Source organism: Mesocricetus auratus, unplaced genomic scaffold (genome assembly GCF_017639785.1).
Source record: "Mesocricetus auratus isolate SY011 unplaced genomic scaffold, BCM_Maur_2.0 Super-Scaffold_100676, whole genome shotgun sequence".
Taxonomy (NCBI): Eukaryota; Metazoa; Chordata; class Mammalia; order Rodentia; family Cricetidae; genus Mesocricetus; species Mesocricetus auratus.
The window spans coordinates 176,142,780-176,166,901 of NW_024429266.1; the positions used below are offsets into that span (position 1 = coordinate 176,142,780).

The window sequence follows — 24,122 nt, forward strand, 5'->3', positions numbered from 1 at the left end:
CCAGAAATCTGTGCATTAGAAATCTACCTCTACTGTGAGTCTAAGCAGATGGTGCATGTTCAGGGTTAACATGCAAGTTTGCTTTCTAGAGACTGTGAGATTATTCCCTGCCCTCCTCCTTCTGAATGGTTCTTCTTCCCTGACCTTTTCCCCACTCCTCTCCCCTGTGTACCCTGTGTGCCCCTAGTGCGAGGCACCATTGGGTTACAGAGCCCCTGCTTCTTCCCATCCAAGTCACAGGGACAAGCGTGCAGCCTCTCATCTCCGTGTCTTGCCTACTCTGCAGATGCCATTGACTGCAATCAGCCCAGCCTGCCTTTCCATTATGAGCAGTGTCTGGCAAGGGCTTCCACTGCAGACTACAGGATCATAGTTCTGTTTTACCTAATCCCAAAATGATTGATGCTCCTAGGACTTCTTTACAGTTCTTTGTAAGGACTAATCCTTGAGATGAAGACAGGCTGCGCCTCGCTGGGTGGCACACCTCCCAAGCACACAATGATGAATCAGACTTCCCTTCCCTGCTTGCTGGCTCTCTTTCTAGAGCTTGATGTGCCCCCACCCCACCAGCCTGTGGAGAACAAGTAGGCAGCTGACTCTGTTCTTTTCCTTTCCCATAGGCCTTCACCAGAGTCCAGGACCTTCGATACTTAGAGCTGATCAGCAGTATTGAGGTAACCGGTGAATCCTTTTCTCAGGATGCAGTGTCCTGAGGACATAGGCCTGTAGTCTGTTCTAGGAGATAGAGTGGCCACATACAGACAACATCACAATAGTCACTTGGTAGTTGAATGAGGCAGAAGTCTTGGATCTCTTTTAATCTTTGATTCTTTGTTCCTAAAATGGGGTCTATACACTGGCAATGGTGGGGCTCACCTTTAGTCCCAGCACTCGGGATGCAAAGGCAGGCAGATCTCTGTGAGTCTGAGGCCAGCCTGGTCTACAGAGTGAGTTCCAGGACAGTCAGGGGTACACAGAGAAACCCTGTCTTGACAAAACAAGATGAGATCTATCCTTCCCCGGTGCAGTGTGAGGCAGAGTCAGGTTCTGGGAACGTGATATGCTTCTCTGGGATGACTGTTCCCATTCTCCTGGGCTCAAGTAATCTGCCAGCGGTTGAAGCATTTTGCAAATGCTCCTAAGCTGCTTTGAGACCTACCAAGCCGTCCTCCTGCCCTGAAGGCCTGTGATGGGCTAAAGAATTTGGTTCTGACTGTACCATTTATGGGTGATGGAAGACACTATTTTTAATTTCTGTGTATCGCAGTGCTGTCTGACTGTCTGTAAAAAGGCATACATATTTTTTTCTCCTGAACAGATTTATTGTGAGGCTAAGGGAATGTGAGACACATTTGAGCTCTCAGTTGGAAGCAGTAAGGAAATTGCAAATGTCTTGCCCCTCTAACTCAATTCAACAGAGTAAACGGCTTGTCATGGGACCTAGCCCTGTGCAGGACCCAGCCTTGTGCAGGACCACGCCTGCTGAGAGAAGGGGAGGCTACAGTATGGTAGCTGTTGTTGGCCCAGTCTGTTCGTGTGCAACCAAAGCAAGACCGCTAATGCACAAGACCCTTAGTGTGGTGAGGCAGGTGCTGTTGTGGTCAGCCCTGTTCAGTAGGTGAGGAAAGGAAAGTTAGGAGAGGGTGGGGCATATCCTTGAGGGGCCATATTCAAAATCTCAGTTGAAACTCAGACTTATTCCCCACTTTTCCTTAAGCTCTGCCCCTTGTACTTTGTGAGCCCCCTGCCTCCTTCTACCCAGCAGGTCATCTATTGTCAGTGTCTTCCCACACAGGTGGGCAAGGGCTGGCTGGGTGCCATTGTCCCCTGCTGATGTCTCTCAGGGCTGGTGCTTGGTGTTAGCCAACTGGGCCCTTGGAATATTCATCCAAAGCTACAGAACCTCACTTCTCTTTTCACAAAAGTAGCTGGCCTCTGTGAGCACTGACTCTTATCCCTTGTCATGTCTTACGTAGTTCCAAAGGTCTGCCTCTGTTAGTGATCTGAGGACTGGCTAATGGTACTGTCCTGGGGAAAAGCAGAGTGAGCTCAACTGATCCCTTGTGACTGTCCTGAGGCCTCAGCTTCTGGCTCCCAGGTGACCAGCATTAACCAGGGAGCTGTGTGCCTCATAGGGTTCCTGTTGAATGACTGGGATGACAGCATGGGGGCAGAATAATCTGCTCATGGTGACAGTCCCTGTGAACATGTTCTTCTGTGGTCCACACTCCACACCAGCTGACACCTACCTCACTGCAAGAGTTTAATTCACTTACAAGTTTAAGATGTGAGCTTATGAGGCCAGCCTGATCTACAAAGCTACACAGAGAAACCGTGTCTGAAAAAAATAAAATTAAAATAAAAAAAAGGAAAAAAGTCGGCTTATTTGGTTGATTAGCCTGCGCTATGTGAAAGTTTGAAAATTATTTCTGTCACTGGTGAGGCATGTTGTCTCCAGCTGCTGAGACTTCCACCAGCTTGTCTAGGAGTTTGATTCCGTGTCTCGTCTTCCTCCAGTGTGAGCCTCTTGATAGAAAACAAGCAAAAGGCAGCTGCTGGGGCTGAGGGACTGAGTGCTGGCAAGTGTTTACAAATACTGGAGCTGTAGACTACCGCGTGTTCCCGACACAGGGAAAGTGTACGCAGTGCATCTCTCGTCTTCAGCGTTGCTCTCGCGTGTACACGTGTATGTTCACACAGGTGTGTGCTAGGGTCCATCCTTTGTTTCAGAAGGTGGATCATAGGACGTGAAGATCGAGCTTTGTGTGACCTTGACTTGCAGTGCTTGGTGCTGCTGGGGCCACTGAAAGCAGTAGAGATCTCCTGTGTGATGTGGACATGAGCACAGTGTCTTAGGGCTTCTGTTGCTCTGATAAGATCCTAAACAAAAGCAGCTTGGAAAGGAACTGGTTTGTTTCAGCTCACAGTTCCATATCACAGCCCATCACTGAGGGGCGTAGGGCAGGAACCTGGTGGTAGAAGAGAAACAAAGGCTGTGAAGGGGAGCTGCTACCAGCTTGCTTCCCATGGCTTGCTCAGCCTGCTCGTTCTCTCTCTCTCTCTATGTCTCTGTCTCTCTCTGTCTCTGTCTGTCTGTCTCTCTCTCTATGTCTCTGTCTCTGTCTCTGTCTGTCTGTCTGTCTCTCTCTCTCTCTGTCTCACTCTCTGTCTCTCTCTCCCCCCTCTCTCTTTCTTTCGGTCTTATTTTGTTTTCTTCAAGCTAGGGTCTCACTGTACAGCCTTGGCTGTCCAGGAACTTGCTCTGTAGACCAGGCTGGCCTCCAATTTACAGAGATCCACCTGTGTCTGCCTCTCAAGTGCTGGGATTAAGGGCATGTGCCCACCGCCGTGCTCTGAGCCTGCTTTCTTATAGCACCCAGGAGTACCAGCCCTGGGGTGGCACCACCCACCTCCCCCCAACACACACACACATACATTAATCAAGAAAACACCCCAGGCTTGCCTACAAGCCAATCTGGTGGGGTCCCTTTCTTATTTTTTGTTTTTGTTTTTTGAGACAAGGTTTCACTGTGTAACAGTCCTGGCTATCCTAGATTCACTTTGTAGAACAGGCTGGCCTCAAACTCACAGAGTTGCCAGCCTCTGCCTCCCAAGTGCTGGAATTAAAGTCATAGGCCATCACATCTGGCTGGGTTCTTTTTCTCAGTTGAGGAGCTTGAGGCAAGTTGACATAAAACCAACCAGGGCACATAGTGTTTCCTTTTCTCTTAGAAACAGGAGCACAGCCAGATTTATGATCCTACATTATGGCCTCCATCTTGGTTGAAAACCCCAAACTTGTCCTTCTCTGTCATCACTCTGGGTCACAGCCCTACCACCCAGGTGTCTGGGGTTTTGGGAATGCAAGGGCCATCCCCAACTGGACAGTGCACGCCATCCAAGCTATCCTGTGGTTGCCTTGGGCAAGCATCCAGGAAAGCAGTCCTGTGGAATTTCCACCGAGCGAACAAAGGTTCGCCTCTTGTTTGATCTTCAGTGGTCTGAAAAAAGAGTCTGCTTTTGTTGTTGAACATTCCCAATAGAGACGTAGGTGAGAGACACAGCAGCCCAGGAGCCAAGCATGGGCTCCAGTAGGAAGACCCAGGGGCTTAGCCCGAAATAGCAGCAGCTAGCCTTTGTACAGGCTGTTTCCTGCCACGGCTGTGGAAACCATTTCCCATGCTTCTAATTTTTCCAGGAGAGGAAGAAGCGGGGAGAGACCAGCAATGACCTGTTTCTGGCAGATGTGTTTTCCTACCAGGGGAAGTTCCACGAAGCTGCCAAGCTATATAGGAGGAGCGGGCACGAGAACCTCGCACTCAACATGTATACTGACCTCTGCATGTTCGAGTATGCCAAGGTAAACCCACCACATCCTGGTCTGGCCTGCCACCAGGAGGTCCCAAGGCTCTTACCTGTGGTGTCTCAGGCCATGTGTCCAAGCAATGATGCAGACAGAAAAAGGGGGTCACCTCAGAAAAAGGGTAGGTAAATTAATAAAGGGGAGACCTTCAGGGCCACTGGTTGAAACTGACTGAAAGCCGACCCTGAGGTAGATGTCAGAGGGACAGCACATTCAAGGTACCTGTCAACAACAGCTGTGCTGTCACCAGGTACTGAGGGCTTAGGACAGTCTACAGAATCCTTCAGACTTTGTCCTACCATAAGGCCCTACCTCAAGGTCAGTCCTGAGGTACTCTAGATTTTTGAAGGTGCTTCCTAGACACATGGACCTAAAAGCCAGAGCCCTCCAGGAGTCAGCAGCTCAGCTTCCCGCAAGACTTACAGCATGGGTGTGGAACAGAAGGCCCTTCTACAGAGGGACTTTTGTATCCCTCCTTTCTGGGTACTGGCAGAAGAGGCTCTCAAAAGCCTATGGAGTACTCAAGTCCTAGCTACAGTCATTCAGTGGCTGTCAATGCTAATAACCTAGCTCACCAGCCCCCTGTAGGATGACTCTCTGTCTGTGCCTAACCACTGTTGGGTTCTTTTCCTAGCCATCTGTTAGGTCCAGTGACTCCATACAGGGATGAACCCCGAGGGCACTCCTGGTACTCCCTCCTTCACGCCTCAGATCTGGCCTTCAGGATTCCTCTGCTTTTTCATCTTCCTTAGCCTCTATGTTCCTTCCCATACATATCCAGGATTACATGGAATGCTCTTTCCACAGGGGAGAAAGCAGTAAGCTTAAAGTGGACAGGTCCTAGGGGTAGAATTTAGGCACTACGGCCAGCCAGCCCTGGTGGTTCTTTGGGACTGATGCCATCTTTGGAGCTGCTGGTGGCAACCATGGTACAGCTGAAAATGCCTGCTTGGCATCCTGTGTGCAGTATGATTAAGGAGCCCACATTCTCTGTGGGTGAAGACTCACACAGCTCACTCAGCCTTTGCTTCTTTCTCAGTGCATAGCAGAGCTACAGCTCAATATAATTCTGAGAATCGCACATAACAATGCATAAAACCCTAACATGCTGAGCTGTAGAAAGAGGAGGAGTAGTCAGGCGTGGTGGGGCATGCCTTTAATACCAGACTCAAGAGGCAGAGACAGGCAGATCTCTGTGAGTTCAAGGCTAGCCTGGTCTACAGAGTGAGTTCCAGGACAGCCAGGACTACATGACAGACTCTGTCAGAAAGAGGAAAGAAGGAAGGAAGGAAGGAAGGAAGGAAGGAAGGAAGGAAGGAAGGAAGGGGTGTTGTCTTGAGATTGAAATGAAAGTCCACACCCAGGATGTGCCTTGGTGGTAGAGCAGGTACTGAGCACAAGAGAGACCTTGCTTCAATGTCACATTTGGTGCAGTGCACACACATGACATAAAAGATTAGGACATGGCCGGGCGGTGGTGGCGCACGCCTTTAATCCCAGCACTAGGGAGGCAGAGACAGGCGGATCTCTGTGAGTTCGAGGCCAGGCTGGACCGACAGCCTCCAAAACAATACAGAGAAACCCTGTCTCATAAAAACAAAAAACAAACAAAAAAGATTAGGACATGACTCCAAGGGCAAGCATATCTCTGGCTGCCCTCCTCCCACTCAGCCCCTTCCATGGCTTGCCTGCACTTCCTGCACTCGGCCCTTACCCAGCAGTGCAGCCATTCACACACTCCATCTGCTGTGGCTCTCCATGAAGGTAAATACTCAAATACTCTGGGCTTGTTTTGACTTTAATTTTTGATCACAATTCTGAGTATGTTGGTTCCGTCTCAAACACACACACACACACACACACACACACACACACACACACACACACACACACACACACCCTGGCATGGTAGTCTGCATTTGGGAAATGTGTGCACACATACACATTATGTTGGGGGTGGGAGATACAGTGCTTATTAACGTGGCATGTTTTTGTTTACTCGAAAATTGATTCCCAAGATTCAATCTGGTTTTTGGAAAATTTTTAAATTACATTCCCACGTACAAATAAATTGTATGCTTTCCGGACAAGTGACATGTTTATGTGGTGATAAAGGGATTATAGTGCTCTTAACTCTTGTGTAGTGTGTCCTTATCAGAAGCACCAAGCATGAGAACCCTGTTCGGTCTCATTCATCACTCAGCACGGCCTCTTTCTGTCCACTCCAGGACAGAGTCTTTGCTGTGGCCCCAGATAACGCATAAATTGGCTTCATGGAACCAAAAAGCCTTTGGAAACCTACTTGGTTGAGCTTTGGAGGAACTATTTAGGCTCAGCTTGAATTAAGTCACAGCCTCTGAGCTGACTGCTGGGATTGAGGAGGTTGCCTCCTGTCAGGGAGGTTTCTGCAAGCCAGTGAGCTGTGTGCCTTCGAGGTCCCCTTGGGGAGACACCTCACACCGTGGCTCTTAGATTTTGGTCTTTCCCTTTGTTATCTCTCTGAGCACTCACTTGCCAAAGCCCTCTGGAGGACACTCTGGGCTTTTATACTGCCCGTCTCTGCTGCTAGTCTCGTGCAGCTAGGTGAGCAGGAGAGCTTTGTGTACATGAGGAGTTGATGCTGTCATAACCGCGAGGAAAGTTCTTCTGTAATGACCCAAGCCAGGTGTCCTCAGTGGCTGATCCCTAGCCCTTCTCTGAGCGCCCCAAGGGGAGGCAGAGGACAGCTCCAGGCGACCCTGACTTTATTTGGTCTGTAAAAGTAAAATGATGCCCTTCCTCCCCTTGCTGAATTATTTGGTTGTCTTAGGCCAACCTAATATATGGTTTTAGGGGCTACATAATTACCCTGAAAGCAAATGGAAAAAGAAATGAGCTAATTGTTCAAGTGGGTTTCAGCATACATTGACTGCACTTTCCTGACAAATGAGTGTTAATCGTGAGGGAAGGAGTGCTTTTCTTATACTTTGTGAGGCCGACACAGAGCACTCTGCAGGGTACATTCTCTTAAGACAAACCGCTTCTCACTAGTAATACAGATCTCGGTTGTATGCCTCTCACTTCCCCGTTTTGAAAAGCCCCACCTTGAAAACTGTCAGCACTGAGGCAGCTTCAGCCATGGCAGCTCTGTCCTGAAAAGAGGTGACGTGCTGAACCATTTGTGCTACATTTTGGGGATAACCCAGGGAAGCTGGTCATGGCCCTCAGGGACCCCATTCTCCTCCATTTGGGGTAAAAGGAATTCAGGCCCTGACCAGTCTCTGGACCTTCAGGAAGGAATAACTATTCCTTCATCTTTGGTTTCTGCTGTCCCTCCCTGGATCACATTCCTTCTTGTGCAGACCTGACCTCAAGACAAGATCTGGTGTTACTTAATTAATGAACCGCTGGGCAGCACTGGGATTCAGAGGGAGGCAGATCTCCATAAGGCCAGCCTACCCTACATAGCAAGTTCTAGGACAGCCAGGGCAACATAGAGACCCTGTTTGAAAAAAAAAAAAAAAGAGGAGGAGGAATGAACGAAAGATTGTTTTGCCAGTTGTCTGTCATGGACATCTCAGGAACAAAGCCAACAGAATGATCTGAGTGCAGGCCACAGAACAGCTGAGAAAAGAGGTGAGGAGGGTGCTTCAGTGTGGCAGCCGAAGAGGGCACAAGGGACCGAGCCCAGAACCCTGTGCATCCTTGTGTGTTTTAGAGGACCATGTGCTCAGTACTAGTCTGGGGTGTCTGGTGTCATCCAAGTGTGTGACCAGTGCTTGTAGGACTAGTATTTGTAACTTTGCAGCCACTCATGCTTCTATCAAACTGTGTGGAGGTCACAGAGTAACCTGCAGAGTCTGTAGGTGTTCAGAACAAGTGTGAAGGGAAGGAAACACGGAGGGTCCCTGTGGTCCCCGAGCCCTCCCTTCCTGGACACCTGGGACTGACTGCCCCACACTCAGTCACACAGGGCTGGGCTCTCCTGCATCCCGCTCCTAAGCACAGCCAAGTGAGCCCTTCCTTGCTCTGCTTTCAGGAGCTGATGTAATGCTGGCACAGGAAGTCCTAATCCGGAGTGTTTTTGTTTGTTGTGCTTCCTCAGGATTTCCTTGGATCTGGAGACCCTAAAGAAACAAAGATGCTCATCACCAAGCAGGCCGACTGGGCTAGAAACATCAACGAGCCCAAAGCTGCGGTAGAGATGTACATCTCAGCAGGGGAGCATGCCAAGGCCATAGAGATCAGTGGCAGCCATGGCTGGGTTGACATGTAGGTTTCAGCCCCTGCCTGAGAGCTCTTGGCAGTGTGTCAGCTCTGAGTTTTGACTGACAAGGGAAAATTTGTTTCTCTAAATATCGGAACCAAATATGAAAGCAACTAGGTCCTCTGAAGATGAAGAGCCTGAACAAGGTAGCGCTGCCTTTTAGGAGCATGAGGAGTAGGTAGTAGGGACCTAGCAGGTCATGCACAGATGTCCCTCAGGTACTGTGTTGACCTTACAGGCATCTGACTCTCCCCTGCCCCAGCTTGGGGTATCTACATTCATCTGACTATCCCCTGCACCAACTTGGGGTATCTACATTCATCTGGAAAATGAAATCAAGGCTCAGGGAACTCATGTGTCCTCAAAGGCCAAGTGTCTGGGAAGTCGTAAGGCTAAGCTTTAGGCTCTGCATGGGTGGTTTCAGTACCTCTAATACTGAACATGAGAGTTCCGAATGCACAAGAAGAGCTCTCTGTCCATCAGGGAAGTGGACTCTCTGGGAGGAACCATGGCATCTTTTTCTTGAGTCCTTCTGTGAAGTGGCCTTGTTGAATTTTCAGGTAGAGATAATTAGAGGGGAAGGAATATAGTTAGGAGACACGGTAGGCCAGCAGGGACTGTGGTGGCTTGAGGCCGCAATGGAGAGTAGAGGAGCAGGAACAGAGGAATGGAAGCTAGGTACAAGGGTATGGAGGAGGGGACAGGCTGGGGCTGCAGTTGGGCACCATGTATGGTTCTGTCTTAGGACTTGGCACCAATCCTCCAGGTGCCCTCTCGGTTAGAAGACTATGCTAAAAGCTACTGGTTGTTCAGGAGGCATTGGCATAGTCAGGTCCTGGGGAGGACAAGTTAGTGCGTGGGCCCTTCACCAAGGGATCTTTGTGGGTAACCTACCCCCAACTTGCCTTTGTCTAGGAATAGTATCCAAAAGACACAGACTTAGATCTTAGATTGTGCCCCAAGTGTTCTCTCTACAAAATGGGTGGAGCTGATGGGAGCCAAGCAGGCTCATGGTCTCCACTTCCCCTACTAGTTTCTCATATGTCACTTGGATTTGCAAGTGCTATGTATTAAGTTCCCCTGGGGACACTTAACTAGTTCAAGGAAGAGACATTAGTGTGTTCTGTCCCTCTTCTGAGTCTGGCTGTAACAGGCACCTTTCCCCTGGGAATGTCAGTTTGGTGGGTGGGGCTTTCAGGCTCTGGGGGCTGCCTGTTCTACCTTTTCCTAAAAACATGTCCCTTTGCTGCTGAGCAGTGTTATTTTTAGACGCCATTATTATTCTGAGCGTAGACTGACAGGCCTCCCTGAGCCCGCCTGTCTGAAATTCAGTCTGTTAGAGCCTCTTCTGTTCTCACACAAAGCAGGCTGGGTAGAACCCTCACCACGAGAGCTGCTTTACTCCAAACCCTGGGCTGCCTAGACCCCAAAGCATTGAGTCCAGTCCATGTCCTGATGGGGGACCCATCACTACTGGGAAGTTATGAGTAACTGGGCCTCAGAACCCTCCCTGTGGTCAATACATTAGCCAGGAGGACCCAGCAAGGACTTCTAATGGCTCAGGACAGGCTTCACACTTGTCACTTCCTCCAGAGTGTCAGTTGCTGAGGCATTCTCCTTCCCCCCAGCTACTTTCCTGTGGGAATTCCTGACAGTGCCAGAACAAACACTGCCACTTCCTGCTGTGGAGTCTCAGGCAGGGTGCATGGTTCACCTGCAAAGTGGGAGCATGCTCATTCCTTCCTCTCAGGGCAGGAAAGATGATTCTGTGAGACCACATCTGGAAGATCTCATGGGCCCTTTTCATGTCTAGCAGTGGATCCCAGATCTCACTGGTGTAAGAGGCATGTGAGGTATGGGCAGTGTCTTCAGTGGCAGCCACTCTTGGACCCTGTCATTACTTCTGGAATGTATATCCATTCTTTTCATAACTGCCTGTGGAGCCCCTCCCAGGGACTTAGCAGCGCCGTTAGCATGGGCATAGCAGAATGAACCCACACAGAGCCTGCCCTTGAGGGTACCAGAGGCCTCCCCCCCCCCTCAGACCCTCACAGGTGTCCTCCTTTCCTCTCCAGGTTGATTGACATTGCTCGAAAGCTGGACAAGGCTGAGCGGGAGCCCCTGCTCATGTGTGCTCGGTACTTTAAGAAGCTGGATAGTCCTGGCTATGCTGCTGAGACCTACCTAAAGGTCGGTGACCTGAAGTCTCTGGTGCAGCTGTATGTGGATACCAAGCGCTGGGATGAGGTGAGAGAGAGAGAGCACTTACTGGCATTGGGACGCTAATTGAGCGTGTGGGTACTGAGCATCTGGGGGCTAAGATGGAGAGAGGCCACCCTCGTGATAGAAAGGCCATTGCCTGGCAGTCAGATTTTGCCTCCAAGTCTCTGAGCCAGAATATCTCGGAGGGCCTTTTCACCATAACTTCCCATTTGTTCATTCGTTCATTCATTCATTTGACAGGCACTATGGCTGTGAGGGTCAGTGTGACAGCTCCAGTGCCTGCTGCTGTTCTAAGCCATCTCTGACCAGTTCCACAGTCTCAGGCTCACCTCTGAAGTAGAGACACACCAGGGGGGCATTTAAAACCTGTGTGGCGTTTTGGCAGGAAATGCCAACAATATTTTTCAGATACAAGCTAGCAGAGGTGTTTCAAGGGCACCTGTCCCTGCCCTCGTCACTCTTCCCAGTCTTGACCCCTGTGGTGTGAGAGGACCAGTGAGGAGAATCAGCCAGGCAAATTAGAGAGACAGCTGTCCTGGAGCCAAGCCTGGCTAGGCAGCAAGGGCAGAGCCTCTCTGTGCCCTGGAGAGTTAGTGGCGTCCATCCACCATGACAGTCTCTTACAGAGTCATAGCAAGGCACTACCTGAGTAAGAGCAGCCTGCTTCCTGTCTGCCCCCAAGTGGTTCCACTTACTGAGGTGACAGGCCATAGACATGGAAAACAGGTTACAGATGGGAGCAGGAATGGCTCCTCAAGACAAACATGAGCCAGCAGCCAGCAGTTAGCTCCTCACCTTAGACCCTCCCATCCTCCTCCGCTGCTCTCCTGGCCTGGCAGGTGGTTTCGTGCTTTAATGAAGAGCCACCGAGTCCCATACAACGCCATGTCCGCAATCCTCTGACAGCTAGTAAGCAATGATGACGATAATGTCAATCCTGTTTCCTTAGGTGTCACCTGCAATTAAAAGAAATCTGTTTGCAGCGCTACAGGAGCCCACGCAAACCCTCAAAATAAAATGTTTCCGATTCTATGCTGCTTCTGTGGTCCAGAAACAGACTGTGTTGTTATTGAATCCAGTCGGTTGCATATTGCTGTTAATTGCCTTTTGTTTTCAAAGAGCTGCTTTGTTTTTGTGTTGCTGGGGGTGGTTGGAGGGGGAGAGTGTCTCTCCCCCTCCGAGTTGTCAGGCTGGCAAAATATGACATCCCTAACAGATTCAGTCAAGTGCCACATTTTCAGGGGCCGCTTCATTAACAACGCCTTGACTCCTCCCTCTAGGCCTTTGCTTTGGGTGAGAAGCACCCTGAGTTCAAGGATGACATCTACGTGCCCTATGCGCAGTGGCTAGCGGAGAACGACCGTTTTGAGGAAGCCCAGAAAGGTAGGCCACACAGACCGCACTGTGAAGCGGGTGGGGAAGCGGGTGAGACGCAGTAGGGAGGCTGCCTGGCCCCTCCCTCAGCAGGTCCCAGGACGGCTGCCTTCATCCTGGCACTTTAGAACAACAGCATGGACGTTGAAGCCACACCCCTTGAGCCCATTGCTTACTTGTTCAGGATCCCAGAAGGTCCTGGCAGTTTCCTGTTAGCCTTGCATAGCACCTGCATTCCAGTGTGCCTTCCCTTTAATCTTCAGGATGCTCTCTGGTATGGGCAACAGTGTTATTTATGTTTTGTGGACAAAGAAGGAAACTGAGGTTGAAGGAGGTAAAGGAATTTGCCTGTGGTCCACTGGCTGGGAAGTTGATTGAGTTCACAAGCTATAGCATGCATGGGCAGGACGAAGGAGAGACCTGCCCTCAGTGTTGGGCATAGTTTTGCCTTCCTTTTCCTCGATGAGATAAAAATGGACTTTGATTCTGGCTCGGGCAGTCCAAGAAGCCTCTCTGCCCCTTGGTGTTTCTGTTGGTGAAATGAGCCGTACACAGGGTGTGATGGCATCTGAAATAGAGGCCAAAGCAAGTGTGCCGCATTAACTGATAACGTTCATCATCAGTTAGCTATGTGACTGCCTTCACGATGGCAGGTGCTGGCTGGGCACTTAACCTGCATAACCTTGAATCTTGCCAACAACCCTGCCGCGACGCAGAGGCTGCATGTGCCGTGTGAAACTAGCAAGCGGCAGAGCCGGAACTGGATCGGGATCTGTCCAACTGGGAGCCTAATTCTTACGCCTGTTTAGAGAGTCTCCTAATTGAAGTGGGTGGGTCGTATTCCATAGCATCTCATTTACACTTCTATATGGTGGCAGTTGCCACCTCCTGACACACTGCAGAACAAATGTCCCCCTGTTGCAGCTCCTTGGTTAAAAGCCCCTGTGAAGGACAGCATGTTCTCTAACGCCTCAGCATTTCCAGAGCACCCAGTTGCTGAAGTATCTGCATGTTTGGGCAAAACACATCAACCTATCCATCTGTCTATGTCGCCCTTCCAAGAATCCATCGCCATAGTAACTTGGTACTCAGACAAGAGACGGGAGATGAGAATGAACGAAGGCCAGACCTTTTCCTTCTCTGCAGGCGGGGGATATGGGTCATAAGGATGCCCACACGTGCACAGGTGTCAGAGCTCCTAGTCTTTCTCTGGCAGTTCCAGGTCCCCAGAAGTTGGCCGCATGGCAGTGAGGGACCCAGGAAATTTCTGTTAAGCAGACATAGGCGTGATTGAGAAATCCTTCACTTGTTTTCACAAATGTCTGGTTTTGTGAGCTGAGCCAGATCTTTCAAGGTTGGTGGTATCTGAAAGCACACAGCTAAGATGGGTTCAGGACTGGAATGGTTTCTGTTCCCTGACCTTGGGCACCTGGCAAAGCCCGTTGTTCTCACTAGAAAGGACTGGTTTCCTTCTTTAGAATTTTGTCCTGAGGATTTAATGCAGTAGTTAATAGTGGAGGTGTTTTGTGACCCACCAAGCTCCACAGAGGAGCTTGGATCCTGCTAGTACCACCCAGGAGTCACAAAGTCTCATCTGGAGTGGAGGGGGTGGAGTGAAGGTAAGTTGTTCGTGGGCAGTGCCCGGCTTTGGTGCTCAGGTTTTCTCTCTGCCATGCCTTGCTAAAGTAGGTTGCCATTTCCCAGCCAAAACGAGTGTCTCTCCCTGTGCTTATTTCAGGATGTAGCCTTAGTTATTTATAGCCTGAGGCCTGAGAGGCACATCTCAGCTACGAGGCGCCACAGATGCTCCAACGAGTGGCCTGTCTCCCAAGCAGCCTCATGTAAGCCCTGCACAATCCCCCTGCTTCATGTCTGACTCCCCATGACATGCATATGCTTTCATGTCCCCTAGCATTCCACAAGGCTGGGAGGCAAGGGGAAGCAGTCCGTGTGTTGGAGCAGCTCACGCACAATGCTGTGGTGGAGAGCAGGTTTAATGATGCTGCCTATTATTACTGGATGCTGTCCATGCAGTGCCTTGACATGGCGCAAGGTGAGTGAGCGACAGCCGGCTGGCCTCTTCCTGGCCCTTCTCTGGCACCAGATAAAATCAGAAGAGCAAGGCCGTTTCATTAAAGCCCTGGGCTTGTTTATTGAGTGTGCTGTCCCTGTGCATGCCTTGCAATGGCACAATCTGGCCTGTCATCTCTTTCAAGTTTGCCTGTAAGTAGGACTGGCTGGCAGTCTGTCTTCTGGGTGGGAGGTCCCACCCTGCGTTGCTAATTCAGAGCATCTCCCTCTCTTGCTACCTGGGAGCCTGGAGCTGGGCCCGTGTGAGCCCTGGCTTAAAAAATTTTTAATTAAATGAAAAGATGAAGAGATCACCTTATAATAACCCACTCCAGAATCTCCTTCATGCCAGGCAGGAGGACAGTTTCAGAGTTGCTTTTATTCCCATGGCTTCCCATGGTGCCCTGCGGACTTCTGAGTAGAGGGAAGGGAGATAGTTGTGCCCAAGGCTGTGTGCAGTAGCGAGAAGAGCACTGGATGCAGAGTCTGCCACGTGACAGTGCCTACCTTAACTGCTCTGCCCCGCACTGCTTCCTTCAGGTCGCCCTGAGTCACAGCTGTCAGCTCCCAGTCAGGCCCAGGTGTGAGGTGGGGTTTCTATCCTGGCCTTTAATGTGCGCTCAGATTAATAGCTGATAAGCAGAAGGGCACCGTGAACACAGACAGCCAGTGCAGACACCATCTGCCCACCCTGTCCTGCCAGGCTGCTCTGGTGTGTCTGGGCCAGGAGAATTCCTCCACTGCTGGCCGCAGCAGGTGCTGGCCCAGTGGACAGAGCTGGGAGGATATGGTGTGTGGTCTGGGAGAGCTCTGTTATCAGGTGCTTCCTGGCCAGGAGCTCTGCCCGGTCAAGACTCTTATCATCTAGATGGACCATTCCTAAGCAGGGCACCTGTCCATCACTGCCCTCTTGGCCCCTCTGAGCAGCATAGGAAGAAGTGATACCGTTTGACACATTTCCCCTTCATCTCCTCCTCCCCTCCTCCCCTCCTGTCCTCCTGTCCTCCCCCCCCCCCCACTCCTGCCCTCTTCCCTCACAGCAGACCCTGCCCAGAAGGATGTGATGCTTGACAAATTCCACCATTTCCAGCACCTGGCTGAGCTGTACCATGGCTACCAAACCATTCATCGTTATACGGTAAGGTGGCCAGGAGACTGGGGGATGGCACCTTTGGGCCTCACATGCTCAGCACGGGCCTCTGGAGAGAAGTACCTGTGGAGGAGTGATGAACTGCCCAGAACCCTGCTTGCCCTGGGAAGAGAGGGGCTTCTCCCTCACCTGGCTCTTTTATGGCATGAAACAAACCTTGGGGCTCAGGATTACAGGCAGGGCTGGGATAGGCCTTTCCAGTTTCTAGTTAGTCTTTGATGCCTGTAGATAAGTGAAGGCTCAAAGTTCTCTCTCTGGCCCTCAGTCTCCTCTGTAACGCGAGAGGGCTGGCCTGATCTCCAGAGACCCACAATTGGTTGAGTCATTCCCTGACTCTTGTGATGAGGCCTTGTTAAATAAGCACTATCTACCTCATCCGGTGTCTCCTCAGCATGCTAATCTTGATTAACCCACAATGTGGGCTTATCCTGTGGCAGCAAGCTGGGCTACACCAGTGACCCTGTCAGTGAGTTCCTGCTGTATGTTGGACACTGTCGGCTTTCTTGTTTTATTCATTGCATCCATCGCCCATACTGTGAGATAAGTACATCACCCACATCTGCAGATGAAGAAGCCCAGGTTCCACACAGAGAAGAGCCACAGTTAGTAAGTGGCAGAGCCTGGGCTTGAGTCCTTACTGACTGCAGTCTGTAGGACGTAGGTTCAGAAGATGACTCTGGATACCTCCTGTCCCACTGTGATATGTGACCTTGGCCATCCTGCACCTTCTCTGTACTTCAGTTTCCATGTCTATGAGATGGAGATGGCAGATGGATGGGATGTCTATGAGTTCACTTTGGAAATGTGGCTCTGGTTCCTGTCGTACCTCAGGTGGAGGTTTCATAGCAGCTTTCACAGCCCACTCATCTCAGCCCCGTGTCAGCTCCCTGGCCTCTCAGAGGCCCTGCCTTCCCCAAGCGCCCCTGCCCTTTGTCTGTGTTGCTCTCTGCCCTGTCCTAGTCTCTGGGGAGCACTAGGTCTCACTGGGCCTATCCATAGCCCTGGTGCCTTCTCTTTGCCGGCAGCATCTCCAGGCTCAAGCACACTGGTCTTCCTCTCAGCCCCTTGTCCCAAACAGCTGAAAAGCTATGAGCAAAGGAGCTTGCACCCAGCTTGGAGTTGGGAGCGGGCCAGGGCCAGGTGTGTCAAGCTGCCTTGGGTACCTAGCCCTTGGCTCCTGAGTTCCCGGTGTGCCTGCTTCTTCCTGCTCTCTTGTCTGTGCAGCAAGTTGCCTCACCTAACAACTGAGCTCTGTTTCTGATGCGCACAGTGCTGAGCTAGGGCCACCACTGGGACTCAGGCTGGCCTCCAGGCCAACGATGCTTTCTTGGGCTGTTCCTTCAACCAGTGCTGGTGTGTGATAGTCCCTGTGATGAGGCTTGGAACAGTGGTGAGCAAGACATGGTCCCTGCCATAAGGAACTCACAGTGTAGTAAGCAGAACAGCCCCTCAGAGGGAAAAGCTCTGAGGTGGCTTTTTTGAAGAGGTAGTCCCTCCACCAAGGAGAGAGGGACAAGTGAAGAAGAGGAGGGAAAAGGATTTCTGGTGGGCAGGCAGTTGAATATTTGGCACTGGGCCATGCAGCCCTGAGTGAGAATGGATTATAAGATGGCAAAGAGCAACACAGACCCTTCTAGAGGCTCAGGGCTTCTTTCCCAGAGAAGCAGTGGTGATCTGGACTATTGCTCCCCTAGTGCCTGGAGTCCTCCAGCTCACACCCAGGAGAGCATGTGTCTCAGGTTTCCCTCCATTCCTGGAACCAACAGAAGCTGCAGAAATGCAAGTGCATAAGCCAGCGTGGTAGCACTCAGAGGTGGAGTCAGGAAGATCATCCTTGACTACATAAGGAGACTACAGCTAACCTACGCTAAAGACCTTTTCTCAAAATACGAACAAACAAAAAGGAGGAGGAGGAGAAAAATGTAATTAGGGGTTCAGGAGAAGCTGCTGGAGAGAAGTCGCTGGGCTCTGAACCAAAGTAGAAAGTCACTGCTCACAGCTTTGGGCCTCACTAGGGCCAAGCCTGGTGGCTGTTATGAGAGAGCCTGACGAGACCCTTAGGGAGAGCTCTGGGTGGGGGGCAGCTGGCCAGCCTGTCCATATCTGAAGTGCGGTTTGCACCTGTAGCCTGACGGCAGTGTCAAACTCCCTCAAGACAGGTCCTCATCATGCATAAGCCCTGTGGGTAGAACCTTCCCTGATGGGCTTGCCGTACTTCTGGCAGCCCCTGGGTGCAGGAGATCTGTTCACTCCACCAGTGGTGGTGGAGACCACCTGTGAGAGACTGGGCCAACCTGGGCATTGTGTGCATTTGGTGGCACATTTTGCATCAGCAGCATTGAGGAACAAGGAAGAGGCTTGCTGTGTCCTGCAGGAAGGGGCTAAGTGCCCCCATAGGTTATGTCCTCACTCCCACAAAGGCCTCGAGCTTAGCAAATGGAGCGTTCCATGGACACTGCAGCTGTGAGAAGCACGCTCTCTAGGTTTGGGGGTGATAAGCCCTGGGTTTGAATCTCACCTCTGTCCCATTCTAGTGAGTGACATGGACTATTCTTTATTAGGGCATCACTTCCCTCCCTGTACAATGTGACTGAAAGTACAAAGCCACAAGCCTGTCTGTGTTAGAGGCTAGTGGGGCCAGCTGCAATGGCCTGCACATAGTAGGTGCTCAGAGTGCCCCCTCCTTCCAGTGGGGAATGTTATGCCCTTTCTTTTGCTGCAGGAGGAGCCATTCAGCTTTGACCTCCCCGAAACCCTCTTCAACATCTCCAAGTTTTTGCTGCACAGCCTGACCAAGGCCACCCCCTTGGGCATCTCGAAAGTGTATCCTCCCCAGGCACCCTCCTGGCCCTCTGTTTAATGCCCTCTTCTCCACAGAGCATTTACTGGCAGAAGTGCCCTCTCTCAGCAGCCACTGGGGCGTGGGGAGAGGCTCAGCTGGGCAGCCGAACAGCCAGTGCCAAGGGGAGATTAGCTCTCAGGACTGTCTAGTGGCCCCTGGCTTGCTGTCTGGACAGCACCTTGTCCCAGGCCTCCCAGAACTCACAAAGAAGGGTGACACTGAGACCAGGAATCCCAGGTAGGTCTTCTGCTAGAATTGGGGACCATGTCAGCCCAGGTGATAAAGCTGCCACCTGGTAGCGGCTTCAGAGATATGTACACTAGGCCAGAGAATGAAATGGAAGTAAGGTTGGGTCAGGAACAGCTGCCCAGAGGAGGTGACTTCCATGCTCCAGACTAAGGCAGCAGGGAAGACTATCGAGAGGGTGGGTGATGTAGAGAGGTGCGTGAGGACAAGCCCAGCTTCTGTGTAGGGTGCTGCAAGTCCCTGTGAGTCTACTTTTCCCCTGCCAAGGAGCTGCAGAAGGGCCAGAAGCACAGAGGGGAAATGGTCCAGCCTTTCACAAGTGTCTCCCTATCCCCATCCTGCTTGTCCACATGCCTCCTGTAGAAGCCTCCCAGAAAAGCATCCCTAGCTCACACTAAGAACTCATTTCCTGGAGGGTCCAGGCTCATCATTAATCTTCAGGGGAAATGTCCCAAACAAATGGCCTTCCCTGTGATAACTCCTTTCACTGGCAGGTCAGGCTCACCAAAGGAGTGCCACGGCCATCCCCGCTACTCTCTGTCTTGAAAGCTGTGTGATTGAGCATCTTGGTTGACTCGAGTGCTGAGCCCTCCCTGGTGTTGTCCAGTAGAAACAGAAATGGCTGCTGACATGGTTCATGACATGGAGGAGTAAGAGATTCGCCGGCTCCGCTTGCTGGAACACTGAGAGGGGTCACAATGAGGAAGGAGAGTGAGGGCCATGCCACTTGGGATGCCAGGGAGGCAGCTAGAAGAGGAGGGCTTGGGGACAGCCTGAATTGGAGCTGATCTCATGTGGCATACAGAGGCTTTTTGTCCTTAGATGAGGAGGTCAGAGGGATCCCAGAGAGCAGGGGAGTCTCCAGTGCTCTGTGGCCCCTGTGAGTCGGTCTACACTGGCTGGTAGGGCTAGGGCAGGAGAGCACCTAACCAGGTGTCCTGGATCTAGGTTGGCAGGTGCAACAAGGCAGGGAAAGCTACAGGAGGCCCAAAGAATCTTTAGTCAGGTTATGGCTGTTATCTCAGCACCAAAAGATTGTGGTTGGTATAGGCTACGTGAAACCATAATGCCTGCCCCCCACCCTCCAAAAAGAGGCCCAAAAAGATCCTGTATTACCTTTGTCTCTAGAAAGATTCCTGGGCATTACCATCCTAGAGACACAGATCTCAAAGTGGAAAATATCCCTTCAGTTCCTACCTATGGTCTGATCTAACACAAGATGCTTTCTAGCCCAGGGTGGGTAGTGTTGGTTCCTAGTCACACCTCTGCTGTCCTTAACCTTGCCAATGGCAGGAATACCCTCTTCACACTGGCCAAGCAGAGCAAGGCCCTGGGGGCCTATAAGCTGGCCCGGCATGCCTATGACAAGCTACGGGGGCTGCAGATCCCCGCCAGGATCCAGAAGTCCATTGAGCTGGGCACCCTGACCATCCGCTCCAAGCCTTTCCATGACAGCGAGGTGACAGCATGCCTTTGAGCCTGGTCTGGGGTTTGGTTGGAAGATAGCTCTTGTGTTCTCGGGGCTCCCCTGCCTGTGTGCTGTCTTGTCCCCTCCTGCTTAGCTGTCCTCTGCCCTCTGCTCTCCACTCAGCCTGCTGTGCTCCAACCCACCCTCACCTCCAGCCCTGTCACGGCCCCTCTGTGTCCAGAGATTGTCTCTTCCCCCAAGCCTTGCTCAGGGCTGACCCTTTTCCTGGGTGTCCCTGTGCTCTTCCAGGCCCTATCCCAACAAATTTCCTGCAGCTGCAACAACCCAGATCTATATAGCCCTGATTTCAAGCTCAGAGCAGGGACTTGTCATCACTAGGCCAGGGTTCAAATCCTAGGTCCACCGTTTCCTAGCTCTATCAGGTGGGTGTCTATAAACCATCTGCACATAAATGATGTGCCTGACACAGTGCCTCGAGCCTGGTGAGTGGCAGGAAGTGACAGTGGATACAGTTGTTCCTATGAAGACAGTGTCCTGCTGAGGCCTGGCTTGGAGGAGGTGTCTGGGTTAGTGGGGCTCAGGTGTAATCTCAGTTGTACCTGCAGACCTTGGCCAGCTTCCCCACAGCATGTAGTCCTTTCTTTGCCCTGGAGGAAGTGGATGTGTGTACTTCTGGTTCAGCCCGGGCAGATGTGTGCTTCTTTTGTAGGAACTGGTACCCTTGTGCTACCGCTGTTCCACCAACAACCCACTACTGAACAACCTGGGCAACGTGTGCATCAACTGCCGCCAGCCCTTCATCTTCTCTGCCTCTTCCTATGGTGAGCCACTCGTGACACTGCATGATGACAAGCTGGGGTCCATCGTTCAGTCTGGGAGGTTGCAGGAGCTATCCTGGCCCCCTCCTTCAAAGCAGCTGCTGCGGGGAGGGGCTGCTGATGGAGGCCTGGTCCTCCTCATGCATGTACTGTCCACTAACCTGTGGACAGGCTGCTTGGGGAAAGGGGCATGCTCTGGCCATCCCCCAGCCCCTCCCTGTTCCTCCAGAGGTGCTGCACCTGGTGGAATTCTACCTAGAAGAGGGAATCACGGACGAAGAAGCTGTTGCCCTCATCGACCTGGAGGCACCAAGACACAAGAGGGAAAGCAAATGGCAGGAGATTGCAAGCAACAGTATCCTGTGCTCCAGGCCTGGGCCAGGCAGGGCAGGGGTCTCAGTATGGGCTGTGCCAACAGGCAGAGACAGAAGGAAAGAGACCCAGAAAGACTGGGGAGATCTCCACGTAGTGAGGACTGACATCAGAGACGGGCAGAGAGCTGGCCAGAGCCTGTAGGCACAGGGAAAGCGGCACCTGCATGTTCCTGTGAGGTCTCCCTACTCTGTTCCTGAAGGCACTGATCCTGCTTTTCTGCCCATAACTAAGCAGAAGGCATAGTGTGTATATGCTTGACAGAACCCCAGCTTTTGGCTCAGGTAGCTTTTTCATGCAATAGTAGCAGTCACTACTAGCTCCTGGATGTCCATCCCATCCTTGTAGAGGCCTCTCTGTCCCCCTGGTTCTGCTGTCCAAGTTCTTCATCCTTAGGGAGCTACAGAAATGGCTGCCCGTAGTATGGCTGAGACCCCAGCCCAGCTGATCCCCTGTACCTTGGTGCTCCTCAGTGGAACTTAGCCATACCCACCTAATCCTTACATGAGGCCCTCCTGCCTGGGCCTTATACCAGCACCATCACCATTGGGCAGAGGGAAGGCTGGTAGGAGTGGGTTCTCTAAGAGTTTTTGCCCTTCACTCCATGGCTGTGACTGCTGAGTTTCTCGAGCTGCAGCTGGGTCTATGGTCTCCACCTACTCAGGGCCCTTGAATGGCCACTCCCTGTGAGCCCTGGTGGGACTAGAGGGTAGGGGAAGCAGATGATCCCGGGGGCCCCTTCTCCTCTGGTCTGTACCCTCCTCCCCATCTTTCTCCCAGGGGCCTCTCCCAGCCACTGTAATATTCCCCCCAAGTCTGTGAGAGAGGAAAGACCTGGCTGAGCTCCTGGGAGTGAGCATGTGGGCTAGAGGGTGGTGCCTGTGCCTTCCTGAGTCCCCAGCTCCATCCTTGACCAGAACCCTCCAGATTCACAGACGCTGAGGCTGGATGAGACCATGGACTCCATAGGCAATGATGACCCGTTCACAGCCAAGCTGAGCTTTGAGGTGAGCTACCTCAAGAGTGGGAGGGCACTGCGAGGCCTGGGGGAAAGCCATCAGTCCTTTTCCACAGGCACACAGGGACCCTCAGCTAGTGTGGCAGTCAGCTACAACTTCAGACACAGCAGTGGGAAAGAGAACTGGACAGCTTCCTGTGTGACCGGGTGATTCTGAGGCCACTTCAGTGCTGCCATGGGGAGCATGTCACTGTCAGGGCTGCTGGAGTTGAGATGTGGTGGTGTCCCTTTGGTCACCAAGGATCCTGGAATCAAGCCAAGGGCATAACACCCACATACATACTCCTCACAGCAAGGTAGCTCTGAGTTCGTGCCTGTGGTGGTGAACCGGTCAGTGCTGCGTTCCATGAGCCGAAGGGATGTTCTCATCAAGCGCTGGCCCCCGCCGCTGCAATGGCAGTACTTCCGCTCGCTGCTCCCCGATGCCTCCATCACCATGTGCCCCTCCTGCTTTCAGGTACCCAGCCTACCACAGGCAGCCTCTCCTGCTCTTCCATTCTCAGTATCTCCCGTGGGAAGCTGGGCGTGTAGGGGGAGGATTACGAGCTGGTCACAGGCTTCCCCTCACTTGCATCTGCCCAGCTGGCTGCAGTGGGCCTTTCCTGGTTCCCGCTCTGCTGCCCTGAGTGAAGGATGATGTACCTGTGAAGTTCATTCAGAATATAGAGCCCTCCGGTCCTCAGGCCAGCACACTACAGGTCTGCTGTTGTTGGCGGCAACCCACTGCTTAGCCACTTCCCAGGGCAACATGTCCCAGCCCAGGCTCAGGGCTTGAGGGGCACCTGGCCCGGCTTCCCTGTGTCATAGGCTGTCTCTCCTCAGATGTTCCATTCGGAGGACTATGAGCTGCTGGTACTCCAGCACGCCTGCTGCCCCTACTGCCGGAGACGCATCGACGATCCTGGCCCGTGAGCACTGACTGGCCTCTGGGACCACCTGCTCCCCTGGCCTCCTTGCTGTCCCCAGATTGTCGGGGAGAAAGAATTAAACCCTCAGAATATGTCTCCTGCCCAGATGAAGTTTGTATGTGGGGGAGGGGCCTCGCCTTGTGTAACCACAGATTTCCTATTTATGGCATTTCGTGCCTTGTAAATAGCACTGGGAGATGGAGAGGAGAACGTACATATATTTTCTAAGAAAAAGAAATCTGTTACTTTCAGAAGGGCTCAAGTGTTCATGGCAGCCTGCTGGTGTCCACAGATCTGTCAGACCGTTACCGTGCACACTTTGCCAACAGATTGCCTCAATAACGACAAATAAAAGGGCTACTCGTTTTCATCAGTGTCTGCGTTTTAGCAAATCCTCATATTGTCTGCAACTTAATTTCCTTATGCAAAAGTGCACCTGTTTCTAATTTGATCTGAAAGGAACATTGCTTTTGCATGCTCTTAAAACGTAATCTAATCAAACAGCAGCATGGGAAGGGGCAGGGGCATGGGTGTTTTTGTTGTTGTTTATTTATTTTGTTTTAATGAGGATCCATTTTGACAAGAAAGTAAGATACCTGGCTCCAAAGAATAGTCTTGTCCTTGGAGCTGCTCTGTACATCAGTCATGGGGTCCCTTCCACAGGGTACTCAGCCTTGTGGCTCCTCTCTTTCCTTCCAGGGCATGAAGCATGGGCTTCCAGTTGGGATCCATAGACTGTTGTGGGAAGGGTTGCCGGGCAGAATCTGGAAGGAGAACCCACACTGGGCACCTCTGTGCAGCCACAGCCCTGTGCGGGTTATGACTAGAAGAGCAGCAGGTGTTAGGGCCTTGGACTTCCAGTCATGACTGGGCACCTAGAGTGTAATCTCTGAAGTCCTCCCGCCCGCCACCTGTCCAAGGACAGGCAGCAACACCCCCCACGGCACACACAGGGTGTCTTAGTGGGAGCGGGGAGGTTGAGCAAATGGGAACCATGCTGAAGTCCCCTTGTGGTAGCAGGCCCACTGCAGGGACAGAGATGAGAACTGAGTGCGTGACAGAA

At 51.9% G+C, this 24,122-nt stretch overlaps 1 protein-coding gene across 7 annotated transcripts in view; it reads left to right on the top strand.

Moving 5' to 3' along the window:
- The window catches only part of Ift122 (intraflagellar transport 122), a 69,768-nt gene extending 46,339 nt beyond the window's left edge, over positions 1–23,429 (top strand). For 2 of the 7 annotated variants that reach the window (XM_040739267.1, XM_005066102.4), the window contains 14 exons: positions 621–674; positions 4,199–4,360; positions 8,448–8,614; positions 10,685–10,856; positions 12,113–12,215; positions 14,119–14,259; positions 15,317–15,414; positions 18,149–18,249; positions 19,808–19,973; positions 20,653–20,764; positions 20,991–21,116; positions 22,061–22,140; positions 22,444–22,608; positions 22,974–23,429. In XM_040739267.1, the coding sequence (XP_040595201.1) occupies positions 621–674; positions 4,199–4,360; positions 8,448–8,614; positions 10,685–10,856; positions 12,113–12,215; positions 14,119–14,259; positions 15,317–15,414; positions 18,149–18,249; positions 19,808–19,973; positions 20,653–20,764; positions 20,991–21,116; positions 22,061–22,140; positions 22,444–22,608; positions 22,974–23,063 (1,737 nt within the window). In that variant the 3' untranslated portion in view covers positions 23,064–23,429. The other 5 variants (XM_005066101.4, XM_005066103.4, XM_040739268.1 and 2 more) reach the window with 4 other exon arrangements.
- Positions 23,430–24,122: the final 693 nt, after the last annotated feature.